Raw genomic sequence first — 15638 nt, 5'->3', positions numbered from 1 at the left:
TTACAGTCCCCTGGCAAATGATTTCAGCCTTCTTCACTGAGAGGATATGTTTGACTCTGATGTAAAATTCTGTGAACAGTGCTGTTACATCGATTTGCTTGTTATCTTTCTCCATTTCTCTGTAATTATTCACATACATTTTCACTGGTCTAACGTTATGAAGCTCTATGTATCTCTTTTATATGTCCCCCCCTCAGCCTTCCACTCACCATACAGACCCGGAAATCTCCTTGTCTCTCCCTCCATTATCTATGTGCAGTAAATTTCCCCCATGCATATCCAAACACATCCATTACATGGACATATTCACATTATTGCCTGCTCAATGATATGCATGCACAACCCCGCAAAAACCAGACGCCATAGCTGTGATTTTTCTCTTCATACTCCAACTATATGCGTATATTTTTAGATGGCTAATGCTTCACAGTGTATGCTGGAAAATATCCAAATAATTATGATGTTCAGTGTTGTCAGCGCGCATGTATCTCGTAACCAATTATGACTAATAAATCTAGTTTACATGAATCTGTTTAACTTGCATGTATCCTTAAAAAAATGGATTTTTGTCAACCATGAATAATCACAGCACACACATACAGTGTCAGGACAAAGCTGTACTGAATTGCACTGTTACGTAATCATGGAGCAGAGTCTTTGCGCCTGCGAAATGAACGAGCAGGTGGAGGAGGAAACATGCGCAGTAGGAGCCTCGTCAGCAGCATCAGGACCAAAAAGATCCCCAGGAGCCTGCGATGCCAGAAGATGGTGCATGTAAACACGCCGAGGAAGATGACCGTTTCGTTTTTCTCCTGTCTCCTGTCGCCACTTACCTTCACTGACCTCAACTCTGAGGTGATTTAGAGCGGGGGGAAAAGAAAAAAACTACTAAAGTGGGTCATTTTGCAGCCTGCAGAAGCGAGCAAACGAACGCAGCAAAGATGCGACAGCAATAACAACACTTGGTGACATTGGTTTTGTCTCATGACGACGTTTGATGCCTCTACTGCGCCGCGACAGACAAAATAATATAAAATAAAGCATTCCTCTAATATGACGGGCTTTCTTGTGTAATGGTCGCCGGTTTCTAGTGGGATGCACATCAGTGTTTGGCCGTGCTCGCTCTCCGTCGTAATGGCAGCTCTGTACCAGGGCACGGACGCTTCCTCTCCGGATAAATTTCTGGCCTTGAAAGACGTGAGAGAGGTGAAAGAGGAAACTACGCTGGACGAGAAACTCTTCTTGCTGGCATGTGAGAAAGGTGTGTTATTGTTTGTCTTCTTCTTCTTCTTAACACTCTAAATCCATCCATTTATTAATATTATCTGATGTGTTTGAGGACATGGGAAAAACTCATGTTAGTTATGGAATCAGTGGAAGCAGGTGATTGTTGTGTTACAATAATGATCATTTAAGATATTCCTGAAACATTATGACATGAGGATACTTATGATCTGTAGGTAAAACACACCATGACTAACAGCCTGATAGATTTCCTGCAGGATTATTGCAGCAAGCAAACTGTACAATCATACCACATTTTTTTCCCCCAAGTGAATACCTCTCACAGCTGCCTACATGTTGGCTACTGTGGAAATGTGCCCACGGGGGTTTAAGATATATTTAGTTGAATGTCTGCTTTTCTGAAAGTTTCTCTGGAATCTGCTGTCTTTTCATGGGTGCAAGCAAACCAGATAAGAGGCATGGTCTTTCTCATCTCAGTCAGATGGGAGTACAGTGTTTCATTGATAACTGAACAACATTGTGCAGGCATAGGTTTTTTAGGTGTACAGCTAAGCCAGTGACTGCCAGTGTGACCATATAAAGTCAGTCCAAACATGGCTCAGCAACAGGAATTGTCCTTTGAGGGAGATGTTATTGTTAACACGACTGATGTTAAGAGTATTGCTGGAGCTGAGCCTACTCCGCAGGAGTGTTTGTCTCATGACTATGGCTGTGTGTGTCTGTTTGGCGTCACCCAGAGATAATTCTTCACCTCTTTTATAGACCTGACTTTGCAAGAATTCCCTAAAGTGGATTTCATTCACAATGCTGCTTTGTTTTTGATCGGGTTCTCAGGTGACTACTACATGGTGAAGAAGCTGCTCGAGGAGAACCGACATGGTGAGCTCAACATCAACTGTGTAGACGTGCTAGGCCGGGACTCCGTCACCATCGCCATCGAGAATGAGAATCTAGACATCCTGCAGCTTCTTCTGGAGCATGGCTGCCAGGTAGTAAACACTCAGGGCAAAACAATATATGCAGAAAGCACCACTTTTTCAAGTTTACTGCTGCTGTATGTTTGGTTTTCGCATGCAAGCTTTCATCTTAAAGGAGGCATTTATTTCTATCCAGGCAACAGATGCCTTGTTGGTGGCCATAGACTCGGAGGTGGTGGGAGCTGTGGACATCCTCCTCAACCACAGGCCCAGGCGATCTTCCAAGCCTTCCATTGCTGTTAGTCTCCTCTCAAAAGTGCAATAAAACACTGTTTATGCAGAGAAGAACAGGCTGATGTCAATATCATATTCAGGTTTATCAGTATCTTGCCATCTTTTTCAGAAACTAATGCAGCGAATCCAGAACCCAGAGTATTCCACTACAATGGACGTGGCTCCAGTCATTCTGGCAGCCCACAGAAACAACTATGAGATCCTTACAATGCTGCTGAAACAGGACATCTCGCTGCCCCGGCCCCACGCTGTAGGCTGCGAATGCACACTCTGCAATGCTAAAAACAAGAAAGACAGCTTAAGGCACTCCAGGTACAGGCCCCTGTGATCTACCATTCAGAAAATGTGATAGTAAAAATGTTGTTGGGTTTTCCAAGCATTAAACTCCCATTGATTTGAACCAGAAGACCATTATTCCATTTAACTACCTTGGAATGGTCAATATCACTTTTGTCTTCCAGATGATGCCTGTTATTTTATATGATGACTGTTTTGGTATTTTCTCAGCTATGTTGAGGATTAAAAGCAGCTGTGATTATGCTGTCAACTGAAATGTTCAGGAAAGGTTCTTATGACACACTGCGGAAGGGTGTTATGGTGATAGCATCAGCTTGACAATGTCACCTTAAGCACACAGACAGAAATGATTTACTAGCATTAACGTTTTGGAAATGCTCTTATCTGTTTTTACCATAAGTACATTCAGTGCTCTCTTGAGCCCACAGATGAATTCAAATGTTCTCTACTTATCTAGCTATAGAGGGCCAGTACTTTGTTTGCCATGATTGGCTTATTCTTGTTTTGTATAATCACTGTTTTTAGGCTCAAATGTGAAATATCAGCCTTCAATTTCAGAGGAAGCAGCAGTGTTTCCTCTGAGTATATTTGATTTCTGATAAGATATTGGATTCGTAGATTACTCTGCTGAGCACTGTTATTCTCTCTGCAGGGCAGTGTAGCTTCCCACGCAGTATGCTAAATGAATCAGTCTCTAGTTTGGCTGACAAACAACATAGAGGTCAAAGCATGTACCACTGAAAGAGCATTCAGAGGCTGAATGTTTGTTTCTCTGTTTCCCTTTTTGCTTTTCTCTCTCTCTCTCCTCCATTTCTTCTCACCATCACTATCGCCTCCTCCATCTCCAAAACTCCTTTGTGGGTTAGGTTTCGCCTGGACATCTACCGCTGTCTGGCCAGCCCATCTTTGATCATGCTGACCGAAGAAGATCCGATACTCAGGGCCTTCGAGCTGAGTGCAGATCTCAAGGAGCTCAGCCTGGTTGAGGTGGAGTTCAGGTACAATAGTTACTTCTCATGTCAGAGCATGTTTTTTACCAACTTCTTTGTATGTGACTACACAGAGATACTAGTGTCATGGACACAAACATATGTAAATACTGTACACACAGATAGTAATATTGTAAATCTTCCGTCTTTATAGTCTGGAACTGATAAGATTCCTAATCCTTCATGTGGTCTGACTGCATCTTGTTTCCGTACTCCAGGAACGACTATGAGGAGCTGGCAAAACAGTGTAAGATGTTTGCCAAGGACCTGCTGGCTCAGGCTCGAAACTCTCGCGAGCTAGAGGTTATCCTCAACCACACATCCAGCGAGGATCCCGCTGAGAAGAGAGGCTTACTGGAGGAACGTATGAACCTCAGCCGACTGAAACTTGCCATCAAGTACAATCAAAAAGAGGTCAGACAGGCAAAATTTGCAACTGCCACATTGATGGCTTTTTTGGCAGTATCAACCCATATAATTGGGTAAAATATATTATTTTTGATATATTACTAGACCATTTCAATTTAGTGTACTTCATGTCGAATTTAACATCTGCTCCAGAAGTTGTCCTTTTGGAAATATTAGTTTGGCAGGACAAAATTCCTCCAGGCAATGGCAGTCAAAGACAAACTGAAGCTGGAGGTTTGAAGGGCAATTTACAGCCAGGATGGATCAGTGGGAAAAGTTTAACTCATATATCACAGTAGCATACCATTCTTTCCCACTGGAGAAATAACACTGATATGGTTCCTCTGTGCATCTGAATACTGCTCACTTATTCCTGAGTCTTATTTAATTCTTAGGTAATAGCAAATATTTGATTTGGGATTTGTATTGCAGACGGAACATTTATCAGTTATAGCTAAGTCACTTAAATCAGCTATCATATAACACACTGAAAAATCATTCTTAATAATGCCATTTCACAGCAGAAATGCTTGTGTTTTTGTAGTGGTGTACTTTCTTTGTGTACATGAGCAACATAAATTGAACTATAATAACATAGACTACACATATAGAAAACAGTGGGTGTCGGAAATGTCTAAATCCAATCCAAATTGTGTCAAATGCCATTTCGAGCAAGCATTTTTTTGGATACCTTTAAAATAACAGCACCAGCAGAGATTATTAGGAATAATTGGACATCTTGGAAAATACACATATTTATTTTCTTAGAAGTTAGACCTTGACATAACAAAGTCTAAATGTTAACTGTGTGGAGCTTCATATTTATCATACAGACTTGAGAGTGGGTTATTGATCTTCTCATCAAACTCTCAGCAAGAAAGTAAATTAGATTATTTTGCAAAATTTCAACTAGTTCAACTACATACTAGTTCAGCTTCCTCCTGTTGATATTTTCCTTTGTCTTTCTACAGTTTGTGGCTCAGTCCAACTGTCAGCAGTTCCTCAACACTGTCTGGTTTGGAGAGACAGCCAGCTATCGGCGCAAACACACCTGTCTAAAGATAGCCACAGTGCTGACCGTGGCAATGCTTTGGCCGCTGCTTTCCATCTGCTACCTGCTGGTGCCACGCTCCCGTGTAGGCCAGATCATCCACACACCCTTTGTCAAGTTCATCATCCACACCGCCTCTTACTTTACCTTCCTGCTGCTGCTTAACCTCTACTCGCTGGTCTACAACGAAGGCACAAAAGACACCATGGGCCCTGAGCTAGAGATGATCGATTACCTGCTCATCCTCTGGATCATAGGTCAGCTTTCATGCAGTAAATTACATACTTATGTATGTTATGTGTATAGAGGAGTGTCATGTACTGCATGTTGTTATTATGGTATATATTTCAGAGCTTAGAGGCCATATTTCTGTAATTGAGTTATTATTCATTTCCTAATGGCCACAACATAACTAAAATAGAATAAGAATTCAATCATAAACCACAATTTAATAGGGTAACATGCATAGTAGAGTGAAAATGAGAAAAATTCCTTTTATTGGCTGGCTAAAGTCCAGTATCCTGTATCCATAATCCTATCAGGCAGAACATGACAAACAGCTGTTTCTATACCAAAAGACAGAAAGCCTGGCTTGACTGGATTAAATCTGTCAGTTCTGCTTCTAATTGAGCTTTACAGATTGAAACTGAAGCTTCTCCTTTCCCTCGTGTGACTCTCTCTTTTTCTCTCTCACACACACAAACACACATACATGCAAACATATAATTGCACAAAGACAAACAGATGTACACAAACTGTGCCTTTTCAGATGAGGCTGGAGAATGACAAGTGAGAAACAGACTGTCTGTCTCTCTGTGGATGGGCCTCTCTACATTCCTCTTCTGCCAAGAAACCATTAGCATGATCATTCAATCACTTTAATGGCTCTGCCTTCTCAGCAGAGATATATGTTTCATGGTTGCAGCATCCTACACTTTCGCACCAGTCACAAAGCATCACAACCACAGCTCATTGGTCCAGGTTTTTGCTTGATAAATCCCAATAACTGCACCTGACAGGTTATAAAAGGATGTACAAGCTATTGACTTCTATAACTCAATGTTATTAAGATGGTTGTGGGACAATTTGCAATTTATTTTTTATATTGCAGAATCAGTATTTGAGTCATTAGGCAGGAGTGCAATGAGTTGTTCCATGGTCCAAGATAGTCCACTAGAGGGGGAAAGATTCCTTAAGTAATGCAAAAGAGCAACAACAAAGATCAATTTGACCAACTTCAGCAGTTTGTTTCTTCAAGGCTGCGTCATCACAGAACAGATTTACTGCAAGATGTGATGCAGTGATGCAGATGTCCCACTCTGGGATCACTGCAGAATCGACCAAAAAACCAAAACAAAACACAAGATTAGATAGTTAGAATAAGATCACTAATAATCCACCTCCTCAGACGACATCATATTGATGTGGATAGGAGCTTTTTAAGTTTATACATGTACTGTATGTCTGCAGATGGCACTCACAAGTCAGACAGCTTTTCATTCCTTATGCTTTCTTTTGTTCTCTTTTTCTCCCACGCTAACACCCGCCCATCCCTACTCCTCCCCATCTTACTCCTGGTGTCTCCATCCCACTATTCCCCCGAGCCAGATCCCTCACATTAATGGGGTAATCAGATGCTGTGAGACTGTGAGTGTGTCTCTGCCCATGTGAGTGTGTACCTCGCTGTCTGTGGTTGTGTGCACTTTTCGCACTACAGTTCAATCTTTACATAGTAAAAACTAATGCCACTAATAACCAGACAAAAGAAATGCTTACTCAGAGATGGAAACATTTCATTTGAGAAACACTGTGCATCCAGCGTGTCACTGCTCTGTTTCCTTTTAGCTGAAACCATGGAAACCATCAGTTTCAGTCCAACATAATGTGTCATCTTGTCTTGTCTTGCAGCTGAAATCATTAGTTTTAATTTCATTACCGCTACTGTACAATTGATGAAACTCAACTTGGAAACAAGAAGACACAGTCACCCATCTTTATTAAATTCCACACACCTCCCTAAATCCCACAGATGACACATCCTCCGTGTATCAATCTCCAATTTCTGTGTCTCATACATTCCCATTTCCCCAGGGCTCCTTCTGTGAGATGACTTATGGCTTAATCTGGAAGCAATTTAAAAAATGTTGGGGATGACGGGAAAATGCCTTTTTTCCAGTGGTACGTGCACATGTGTATGTGGTGATGGTGAATTCCTGCTCTCCTGTAGGGATGGTGTGGTCGGACGTGAAGCGCTTGTGGTACGAGGGGCTGGAAGACTTTCTGGAAGAGTCGAGGAACCAGCTGAGCTTCGTGATGAATTCTCTTTACCTAGCCACCTTTGCCCTCAAGATAGTTGCTCATAGCAAGGTACCCACACACTGTAGTCACTCACAGATTGCTACATCTATTTTTGTACTGCTGGCTTGAGAAGTTGAAAGGTTGAAAAAAAGCTGCATTCAAAAATGCATTTCACTCTATGTCAATTTCTGGGAAACACATTAATAATACATTATTCAGAGCAGTTGATATGCTGTAACTGTTATTTGCATTACTGACAAATGCCTATACGACTAATGCCTTTATTTTTCTAACAGCATTAAAAACCACCATATTTTCTTAATTATTTGAATATTTTGTGTATTATCTACATGAGTTAATTGAAAAATAGTCTTATGTCAAATTTTTCATAATTTTTCATACTTTGAAATTGTCAAGCCGTATCGTTGTTGTACAGTTAAAAGGCCTTATTTAGAAGGCTGTTGCCCACTTTTTTGATTGTGCGTTCTAAATCATCATTTCATTTTTACAGTACCTTCAATTCCAAGGAACACACCCTGCTGCAGCATTTCACTTATATCCAATTAGCAATTAGAAATTTCTGAGTTGTAAATAACATTCACATCACTATCAACTGCAACTTCAGTCTCTGTACACTTTTACAAGCTATAAGTAAGTAATAAGGCTAATATAACAACAGCATTAAGGTTATATATTTAAAAATAGAGTTCATATAATGAGAACCAATCTGGAGTAACTACTTGTCAAAGAAGAAAACAGTGATTTTATTTCTTGAGCCTCCATATCCAAGTTGTAATTATGACTTGGAAACTCATATTTCTCTGAGAGTTCCAGTGTATCAGACTTGGTCCTTAATAATACAGAATTGCCTGAAAATGAAGCAGAAGTCTTATGTTGAAGGTAATTAAACCTAAATCTGATGATCATGGTGTTATATTTTCAATGCACAGTATTTGTAGCTTTCACAAGATCAACTCAGTAATTATGCAACCGACTTGAGCTGTCTAATCATATGAACAGTCACATGATATAAACATGGTAATCCATCCCATATGACATGAATGCAACATCAAGCACAAGGCCTGAGTACTTCATAGTGTTGTTAAGTAGTTCTACCAATAAAAACCAGCCACAAAACATGCTTAGTATGTGGAGTAGTATCACTGCAGACTCAGTACAGTCAAGTGTTTCTGAATATGTTTGCTTGTTCTGCAGTTCAAGAATGTGGAACTTGAAAGGAAGAACTGGGACGCCTTCCATCCCATCCTTGTGGCTGAGGGCCTGTTTGCCTTCGCCAACATTCTCAGTTACCTGCGACTCTTCTTCATGTACACTACCAGCTCCATACTGGGCCCACTGCAGGTAGGAAGGCAGCGGCAAGGCATACACTGAAATAGAATAGCTGTGATTTTGTTACTTAACACTGACATTTTCACAGTTTTATTCCTAGTGTGGCCAGACATGCAACAAACAGTGGGAGTTTGAGATGAGGCACTTATGCAATGCTTATCAAACTGCTTCCTTTTCTATCACTTTTTTCCCACCCACTCTCTTCCTGTGAACACTCAAGGACAAGCCAACACTAAACATCACACCAGCTGTGTTAAGCAGTATCATCAACCATCATCATAAGCATTAAGCATAAACACTGTAAACTGAGGCAGTAGATGAATGTGTTCTGCTGTAATAATATGCTCATAATAAACTGAACATAACATCATAAAGCTCAGCTGCTTAGTCGGCATATGTGTCGCCACACCAGTATCATCACTTTTATCATCTACATGAACGAGAGCCTTCAGTTTACACTAAATTGATTTTTCATGCTAACTTCAGTTGAGAGGCTGCTTATTTAAAGCTGGAGGAGCTGACTTAGTTTGCCAGTACTCACATTTTTCACTGGATTCTAGATATCTATCACAATCTGGCACAAACAGCAAGTTTGAACTGGAGCCATCTTAACAGAAAATTTGGCTGTGTGGGAATAAAGTGTTTGGGAGCAATTTTAATTTAAATTGAGGCATTTTGTGGCCCTCTGAAGGCTGAAAAGGACTCTTTTGGAAATCTTTTCAAAACAGAGTTGATTTGTAGATTAGTGTTGAAAGATAATTGGGCATCAACATCACAATGTGGCTTGTTTCTGTTTGTCCTGAGGTGACATATTAAAGACTTTTTTAAAAACAGCTATAATGAGAGTGATATTCATAAATCACACAAATACAGCTACAGTTTTATTTGTGTGATTTATGCCTCTTACACAACACAAAATAAATTCATTTTGTGAGAAGCAAACATTTGGCAAAAATGGTCATTTTTTGTGGTTTTCATAGTCCCTTGGAGGGCGTCCCATGACAGCATGTCTCCCTTTTGTTAGCATGCAATATTAATATATTTAGTTATGCATTTGTTTTGTTCTGTTGTGTTTGGTGGAAGTCATGCTTCATAAGTCAGAGTAAAAAAGCTTCATAGGATTCATGTCTTCCTACTGAACAAGTGAACAGTAACAAACTTAATGGAACAACCTCAGTGTGTGTTTGTGTGTCACGTTATGTCATTGTTTTTCCACTTCATCAGACAAGCCAAAAATCTGGTTTGCATATTTTCCTCTCTCTTTCTCTTCAACAGTCAGTGCCATAGGTGTCCCTTTTTATCACATCATGATATTGTGTATCGTCCAGCCAGCTGGCAGGGCTAGACTGTAAGGCAAGCCAACCCTTAAATTTGTGTTGGCAGTCTTTAAGTATTTCATTTTTCCCCACTGTGTGACTTTTATTACATAAAGTAGTCCTCAGGTATGCAGTGAAGTCAACCTATTTGTAGGGATGCCTTCCTGTCATTAAGTCGAGGAGCTGTTCGTGGTTGACTTATAAAACACCAAGACTACCCTGTAGATTGTTAATGAGCGCTTTTCAGCTACAATCTCCTCAATCTTTCTCCCTCCCTCTCTCTCTCTTTTTTCTTCTCTCCAACCTTACTCTCACTCACTCACTCACTCACTCACTCACTCACTCACTCACTCACTCACTCACTCACTCACTCACTCACTCACTCACTCACTCACTCACTCACTCACTCACTCACTCACTCACTCACTCACTCACTCTGTGACATCACTGTCTGGCTTGGCAAGATGGAAAAATGATTAGCTTTGGAAATAGATGTGGCTGTGTGTTCATGGCCACCCTTACACTCACATGGCAGACACACCTCCCTCCTAATGCACACGCACCCACACATTTCCGCACTGTTGTGATATGTGAGTGTGCAATTCATACAAACACGCACACATACATAGACAGTGAGTCAGTACTATGTGCGCTGCTTTAATGAAAGTTTGTCTGATTCCATGTTTCCCTTAAGAGGCCAGCTCACTCTTCTTGCGGGCAGCGCCCCCTACTGAGGTTGGAAAGAGTGACTGAAAGTGTGTTTATGTGGGAATCTACAATCACTAGTGTGCACACAATGAGCTCACTCATGGCCCAGACTTAACCTCAGAGACAGTATCAACCATAATGGATGGCACACTGGGAAGCTTGTATGAGAAAAAAAAGAGGGAAGTTGTCCTCCAATTCTGAACCACATACAAATTCTAACCAGGCTGTGAGTTTCTGCTTTAGTCATTTTCACTTTGAAGGAGACAAACTTAAATATACTCCAAGATTTGACAATTTGTATGCTAAATTTGCTTAATTTGTAATGTGGTGTTGGTGGATGTTATTGTCCCAGAATGCATTGCACAAAGGAAATGTAAGAGATGCTCACAGCTGGAACAAATTAAAACTAACTGCTGTGGTGAGACAGCTCCAGGAACGTTTTGGAAAACAAAAAATGTGAAGATTCTTCTTCTGTACCTTTTCTTTGTTAAATTCATTGCAAGTCAAGCCAGTTTATTTATAAAGCACACTTACAACTGACAAGTCTCTTACCAAAGTGTATTACATAAGAATTTGATATAGATTTGAATAATCAAAATTATATTAAATTGTTACATTGGAACATTGAAAGTACAGTGGACATCCATTGACACACAACTTGTACAGTAGCATTTCCTGTTAGGACTTAATTTCTTGTATTTTTATACTATTAAGGGCAGATATTACTGGCTTAGTTTATAGAAAGTGTGTGTGTGTGTGTGTGTGTGTGTGTGTGTGTGTGTGTGTGTGTGTGTGTGTGTGTGTGTGTGTGTGTGTGTACCCCCAAATGCATCAGTACCCCCCTCCTCTAGTCAAGGTTAAGAGCTTCTGACCTGCTGCATTCCTGCTGTGTTTGTACAGTAACTATGTTAGGCTATACCTGTCAGGCTGGGCATGCAGGGAACACCCTCAACCCCTAAATCGTGTACAAGATGTGTACAAAGTGGCTGAGGAATACACTGGGGGGATTTAGACATGACAAGAGAATGAATCACGCTAATAGACTAGCCCTTCTCCTCAAACAAGCAGCCTGGGTTTCTAAGCAAACACATTCACCTGGAGGTACAGGGAGAGTGGTCATCCCTCACACTGGACACTGTGTGTATGTGTTTGTTTTTTGCAAAGGCGAGTATGTTCTGGCCTTGTTTGAGCATCTCTAGGCCCTAGTAAACAGATAAACCACTCAGTACTATAAATAGTTGGTTGTCCATTGCCCTGAGAACACTTTCTCTGTCTTCGATCCCTCTCTCTGGCTTCTCCCATGTTTGTCTGTCTTCCCTCAGGTAGTATGAGAGCACTCCAGCTGCCAGAATAAGTCACTTTTCCCACTTGCCCAGGGAAGCACTGTTAAATAAGAACATGGTCGGAAAAAACTAGTGGTCAGGAAGGTTGCTTACACAGGAGAAGTGTCCAAAGAGAACCAAAACATTTCATTCATGTAGTGACCTTGCTGAAGTTTTAATGAATTAATCCATGAAAAAAACTGAAATTTAACAAATTCTGCTTGAATACATTAAAATGTACTGCTTGAAAACACTAAATTGTAGTTAATGCGAAATGAAAGTTTGGAGAATGACTCATATCTGCAGAATTACATCAAATCAAGCAGCAAAAGATTAACACAAATATTTCCCACCAGATCTCCATGGGTCAGATGCTGCAGGAGTTTGGAAAGTTTTTGGGCCTCTTCCTGCTGGTGTTATTCTCCTTCACTATTGGACTAACCCAGCTCTACGGAAAGGACCGGAGAGACCAAGACAAGAATCCATCCCAGGACTGCCAGGGCATCTTCTGCCAGCAACAGAGCAATGATGCATTCCACACGTACAGACCAACTTCAATCTGTCATTTTAGACAGCGATGACAACAATGATGAATGTTCACAATGCATGTTGACAGATGTCAGAGATTTTATATATACATGGTGCTGTATAAACACAGCTGCTATAGATATTACAGGGTTTTTTCAGATTTATGATCTAACTATAAAATGAATGTATGTATTTTTGGTTAGATTGTAAGATGCATTTGACAGACATGGTGCACTCTCACACACACACTAACATCTACTAGCTTCTTCCTTCTCACAGGTTTATGGGAACGTGCTACGCCCTGTTCTGGTACATCTTTTCGCTGGCACACGTCGCGCTCTTCGTCACCCGCATCAGCTACACAGAGGAAGAGCTGCGTTCTTTTGTGGGTGCCATGATCATAGGCACCTACAATATCGTAGTGGTTATCGTCCTGACTAAGCTGCTGGTGGCCATGCTCCATAAAAGCTTCAGACAAATAGCCGTAAGTATAGAAACTTTGTTCACAGAGTAACTTCAAGTTTCCAAGTTATGGGTAATTTCAGTTCAACTAGGAACTGGAATGTAAATGTTTTCATTTACTGTTAAGATTTGACTTTTCTCTAATTGGGTAATGATACACAGATGTCATCTAATTTTTATCTTTGGAATCCCAACTGAATATCCTGCTTCCTTTGAAAAACCATTTGATTTTGATTATGCAAAGTAATACAATTCCAACTTTCCACAGGAGTAATATTAGGCTATTTGCATTTTTAAGATTCTCACATTCCTGCTCCCTAAATGTTTTTGGTATTCTGTAGAATCATGAGGATAAGGAGTGGAAGTTTGCTCGAGCCAAACTGTGGTTGAGCTACTTTGATGACAAGTGCACCCTTCCACCACCTCTTAATATCCTCCCCACCCCGAAGACTGTATGCTACTTGGTGACCAGCATGAGCAAGTGGATCTGCTCACACACCTCAAAGGGCAAGGTGAAGAGACAGAACAGCCTCAAGGTAAGAGGCACATTTTTTACAACTGTCAGGACCTTCAATTGTTGTAAGAAAACAGCTGCCAGTACATACTTGCAATTTTCTGGAAGGTTGAATTCAATCTTTTCCGCTACTCTTGAACATCTTGGTCATTTTCTTATCAACCTAAATTCCTTCTCTGTCTTTTCCATCCAGGAGTGGAAGAACCTGAAGCAGAAGCGCGATGAGAACTATCAGAAGATAATGTGTTGCCTGGTTCACCGCTACTTGACATCTACACGGCAGAAGATGCAGAGCACAGACCAGGCAACGGTGGAAAACCTTAATGACCTGCGCCAAGACCTGTCAAAGTTTCGCAACGAGATGAGGGACCTGCTGGGCTTCCGGACCTCCAAATATGCCATGTTCTACCCACGGAGCTAAAAAAAAGAACTAGATATTCTCTCCCTGTCCCCTCTCCTTTTGACAAAACCTATGCTTCTCGTTTTATCTGAGATGCTGTGTGACCCGTGCATGTGGGAAAAAAAACCTCTGCTCTTTGACTCACAGAGGCAACTTTTAAACCTGGAAGTTAACTAGAAAATATATATTCTCCACCAAAGCCTCCAGACTCAGGCCCCATATGTATTATTCAGCTATTGAACCTTTTTGTAAATAAAGAAAGCCATTGTTTTCAACAGAAAGATGAATAAAGATTTATGGAAAAATTTGATCCTGAGACTTCAATTGCATAAAGAGCATCAATTTGCTGAATACACATGATGCTTTTGAGGTTTGCAGTTACCTGCTGGTTTCTCTTCCTTGAAAACTGATCTTTGGCCACATGCGTCCAAAAGAGAGAACACTGTTCAGTCAACTGTTCAGCCAACTGCTCAGCAGTCCAGTCCACGTGAGAGTCACATTACACATACCTGATCCATTTTCATGCTTAGTAGAGCATAGCTGACCTGACTGCTCTCATCAGACTACTTCAAATATTATTTGGCATCATTTTGTTTTCCCAGCTGGAAGTTACAAAAGTAAAGAAAGTAAATAAACACACACAAACCCAAGGAAAATGTTAAAGGAGTTTTATTTAGGCAGATGAAAACAATAAAATATAAATAATATTCACAGACTTCTCCATATGAAAATATTTTCCATTTCATACCTCTGCCTCTAAAAATAATGAAAAGTAAGTCAATAATGTATAGTGATGGTGGTGCTTTGCATCCATAAACAAACTGAAGAAAAAAGCTTTAGCTAGGAAGGTCCTCATTTGTTTCACATAAAAAAAATCTTTTTAAAAGAATTATGAATATATTAAATATTGCACTTTTTATCACCACATTAGAAACTTCTAACTCCTGCACATTAAAATTGAACATAAAATATAAAGATTTTAAACGCTATCATTAAAACTAAAAAAAGATCAGCTGTGATAAATCCCCTATGGATATTAATCAGACTTTTAGAAATGTAAGACTTCTGCCTGGCAAATAGCTTTTCTTAATGCATACTAATACAATATTTAATCCAGTCTTTATTCACATTGCGCTCTACAGCCTCAAAGGAAGACACCATTGAAAGAGAGTATGGAAGAATTTGGAATAGATGCACAGTGAAAGTTTTAAACAATCTCATTAATGTCTTATGAAACATGATTGTGAATTGCCATATTCCCTATTCTGAGCTCTGGCTACAATTTAATTCCCTGCTAGGGGCATGACAGGAATGTGAGCAGGCAGAGTGAGAATGAGCTGAGACGAGAGATGGAAATTTCAGCTAATTTTATAGCTGATTCTGTGGTTGCAGAACTAACTGGTGTCTTAATAGAAGACAGGGTGGAAGCATTTAATGTCTTCTTGTGTATTCCAAAAACACGCAATCTCTCAACAATGAAGGAATTTGATATATTCTTGTTTTTTTATGCAGCCAAATTAACTAATCCAAAAATCTGAG

General features: G+C 40.3%; 1 protein-coding gene across 1 annotated transcript; it reads left to right on the top strand.

Annotated features, from left to right (window-relative positions):
* Positions 1–1095: 1095 nt before the first annotated feature.
* On the top strand, positions 1096–14197 carry trpc1 (transient receptor potential cation channel, subfamily C, member 1). Its single transcript, XM_053342316.1, has 13 exons — positions 1096–1261; positions 2080–2234; positions 2359–2460; positions 2566–2768; positions 3620–3751; positions 3961–4156; positions 5122–5458; positions 7429–7568; positions 8715–8861; positions 12552–12736; positions 13003–13207; positions 13527–13721; positions 13893–14197. Exons 1-13 carry the CDS (start codon positions 1096–1098, stop codon positions 14118–14120), a joined length of 2391 nt encoding a protein of 796 aa, XP_053198291.1. The 3' UTR covers positions 14121–14197.
* Positions 14198–15638: the final 1441 nt, after the last annotated feature.

The sequence above is a fragment of the Scomber japonicus genome, chromosome 21 (genome assembly GCF_027409825.1).
Source record: "Scomber japonicus isolate fScoJap1 chromosome 21, fScoJap1.pri, whole genome shotgun sequence".
NCBI classification, from domain to species: Eukaryota; Metazoa; Chordata; class Actinopteri; order Scombriformes; family Scombridae; genus Scomber; species Scomber japonicus.
This window is presented reverse-complemented; position numbering and strand designations above follow the sequence as displayed.

Excerpts from the sequence above, each read along its gene's own strand:
- trpc1 (XM_053342316.1), top strand. The coding sequence starts at position 1,096 with ATGCACATCAGTGTTTGGCCGTGCTCGCTCTCCGTCGTAATGGCAGCT. Across the intron at positions 3,752-3,960 it reads CTGGTTGAGGTGGAGTTCAG|GAACGACTATGAGGAGCTGG; the intron begins GTACAATAGTTA and ends TCCGTACTCCAG. Across the intron at positions 13,722-13,892 it reads AGAGACAGAACAGCCTCAAG|GAGTGGAAGAACCTGAAGCA; the intron begins GTAAGAGGCACA and ends TTTTCCATCCAG.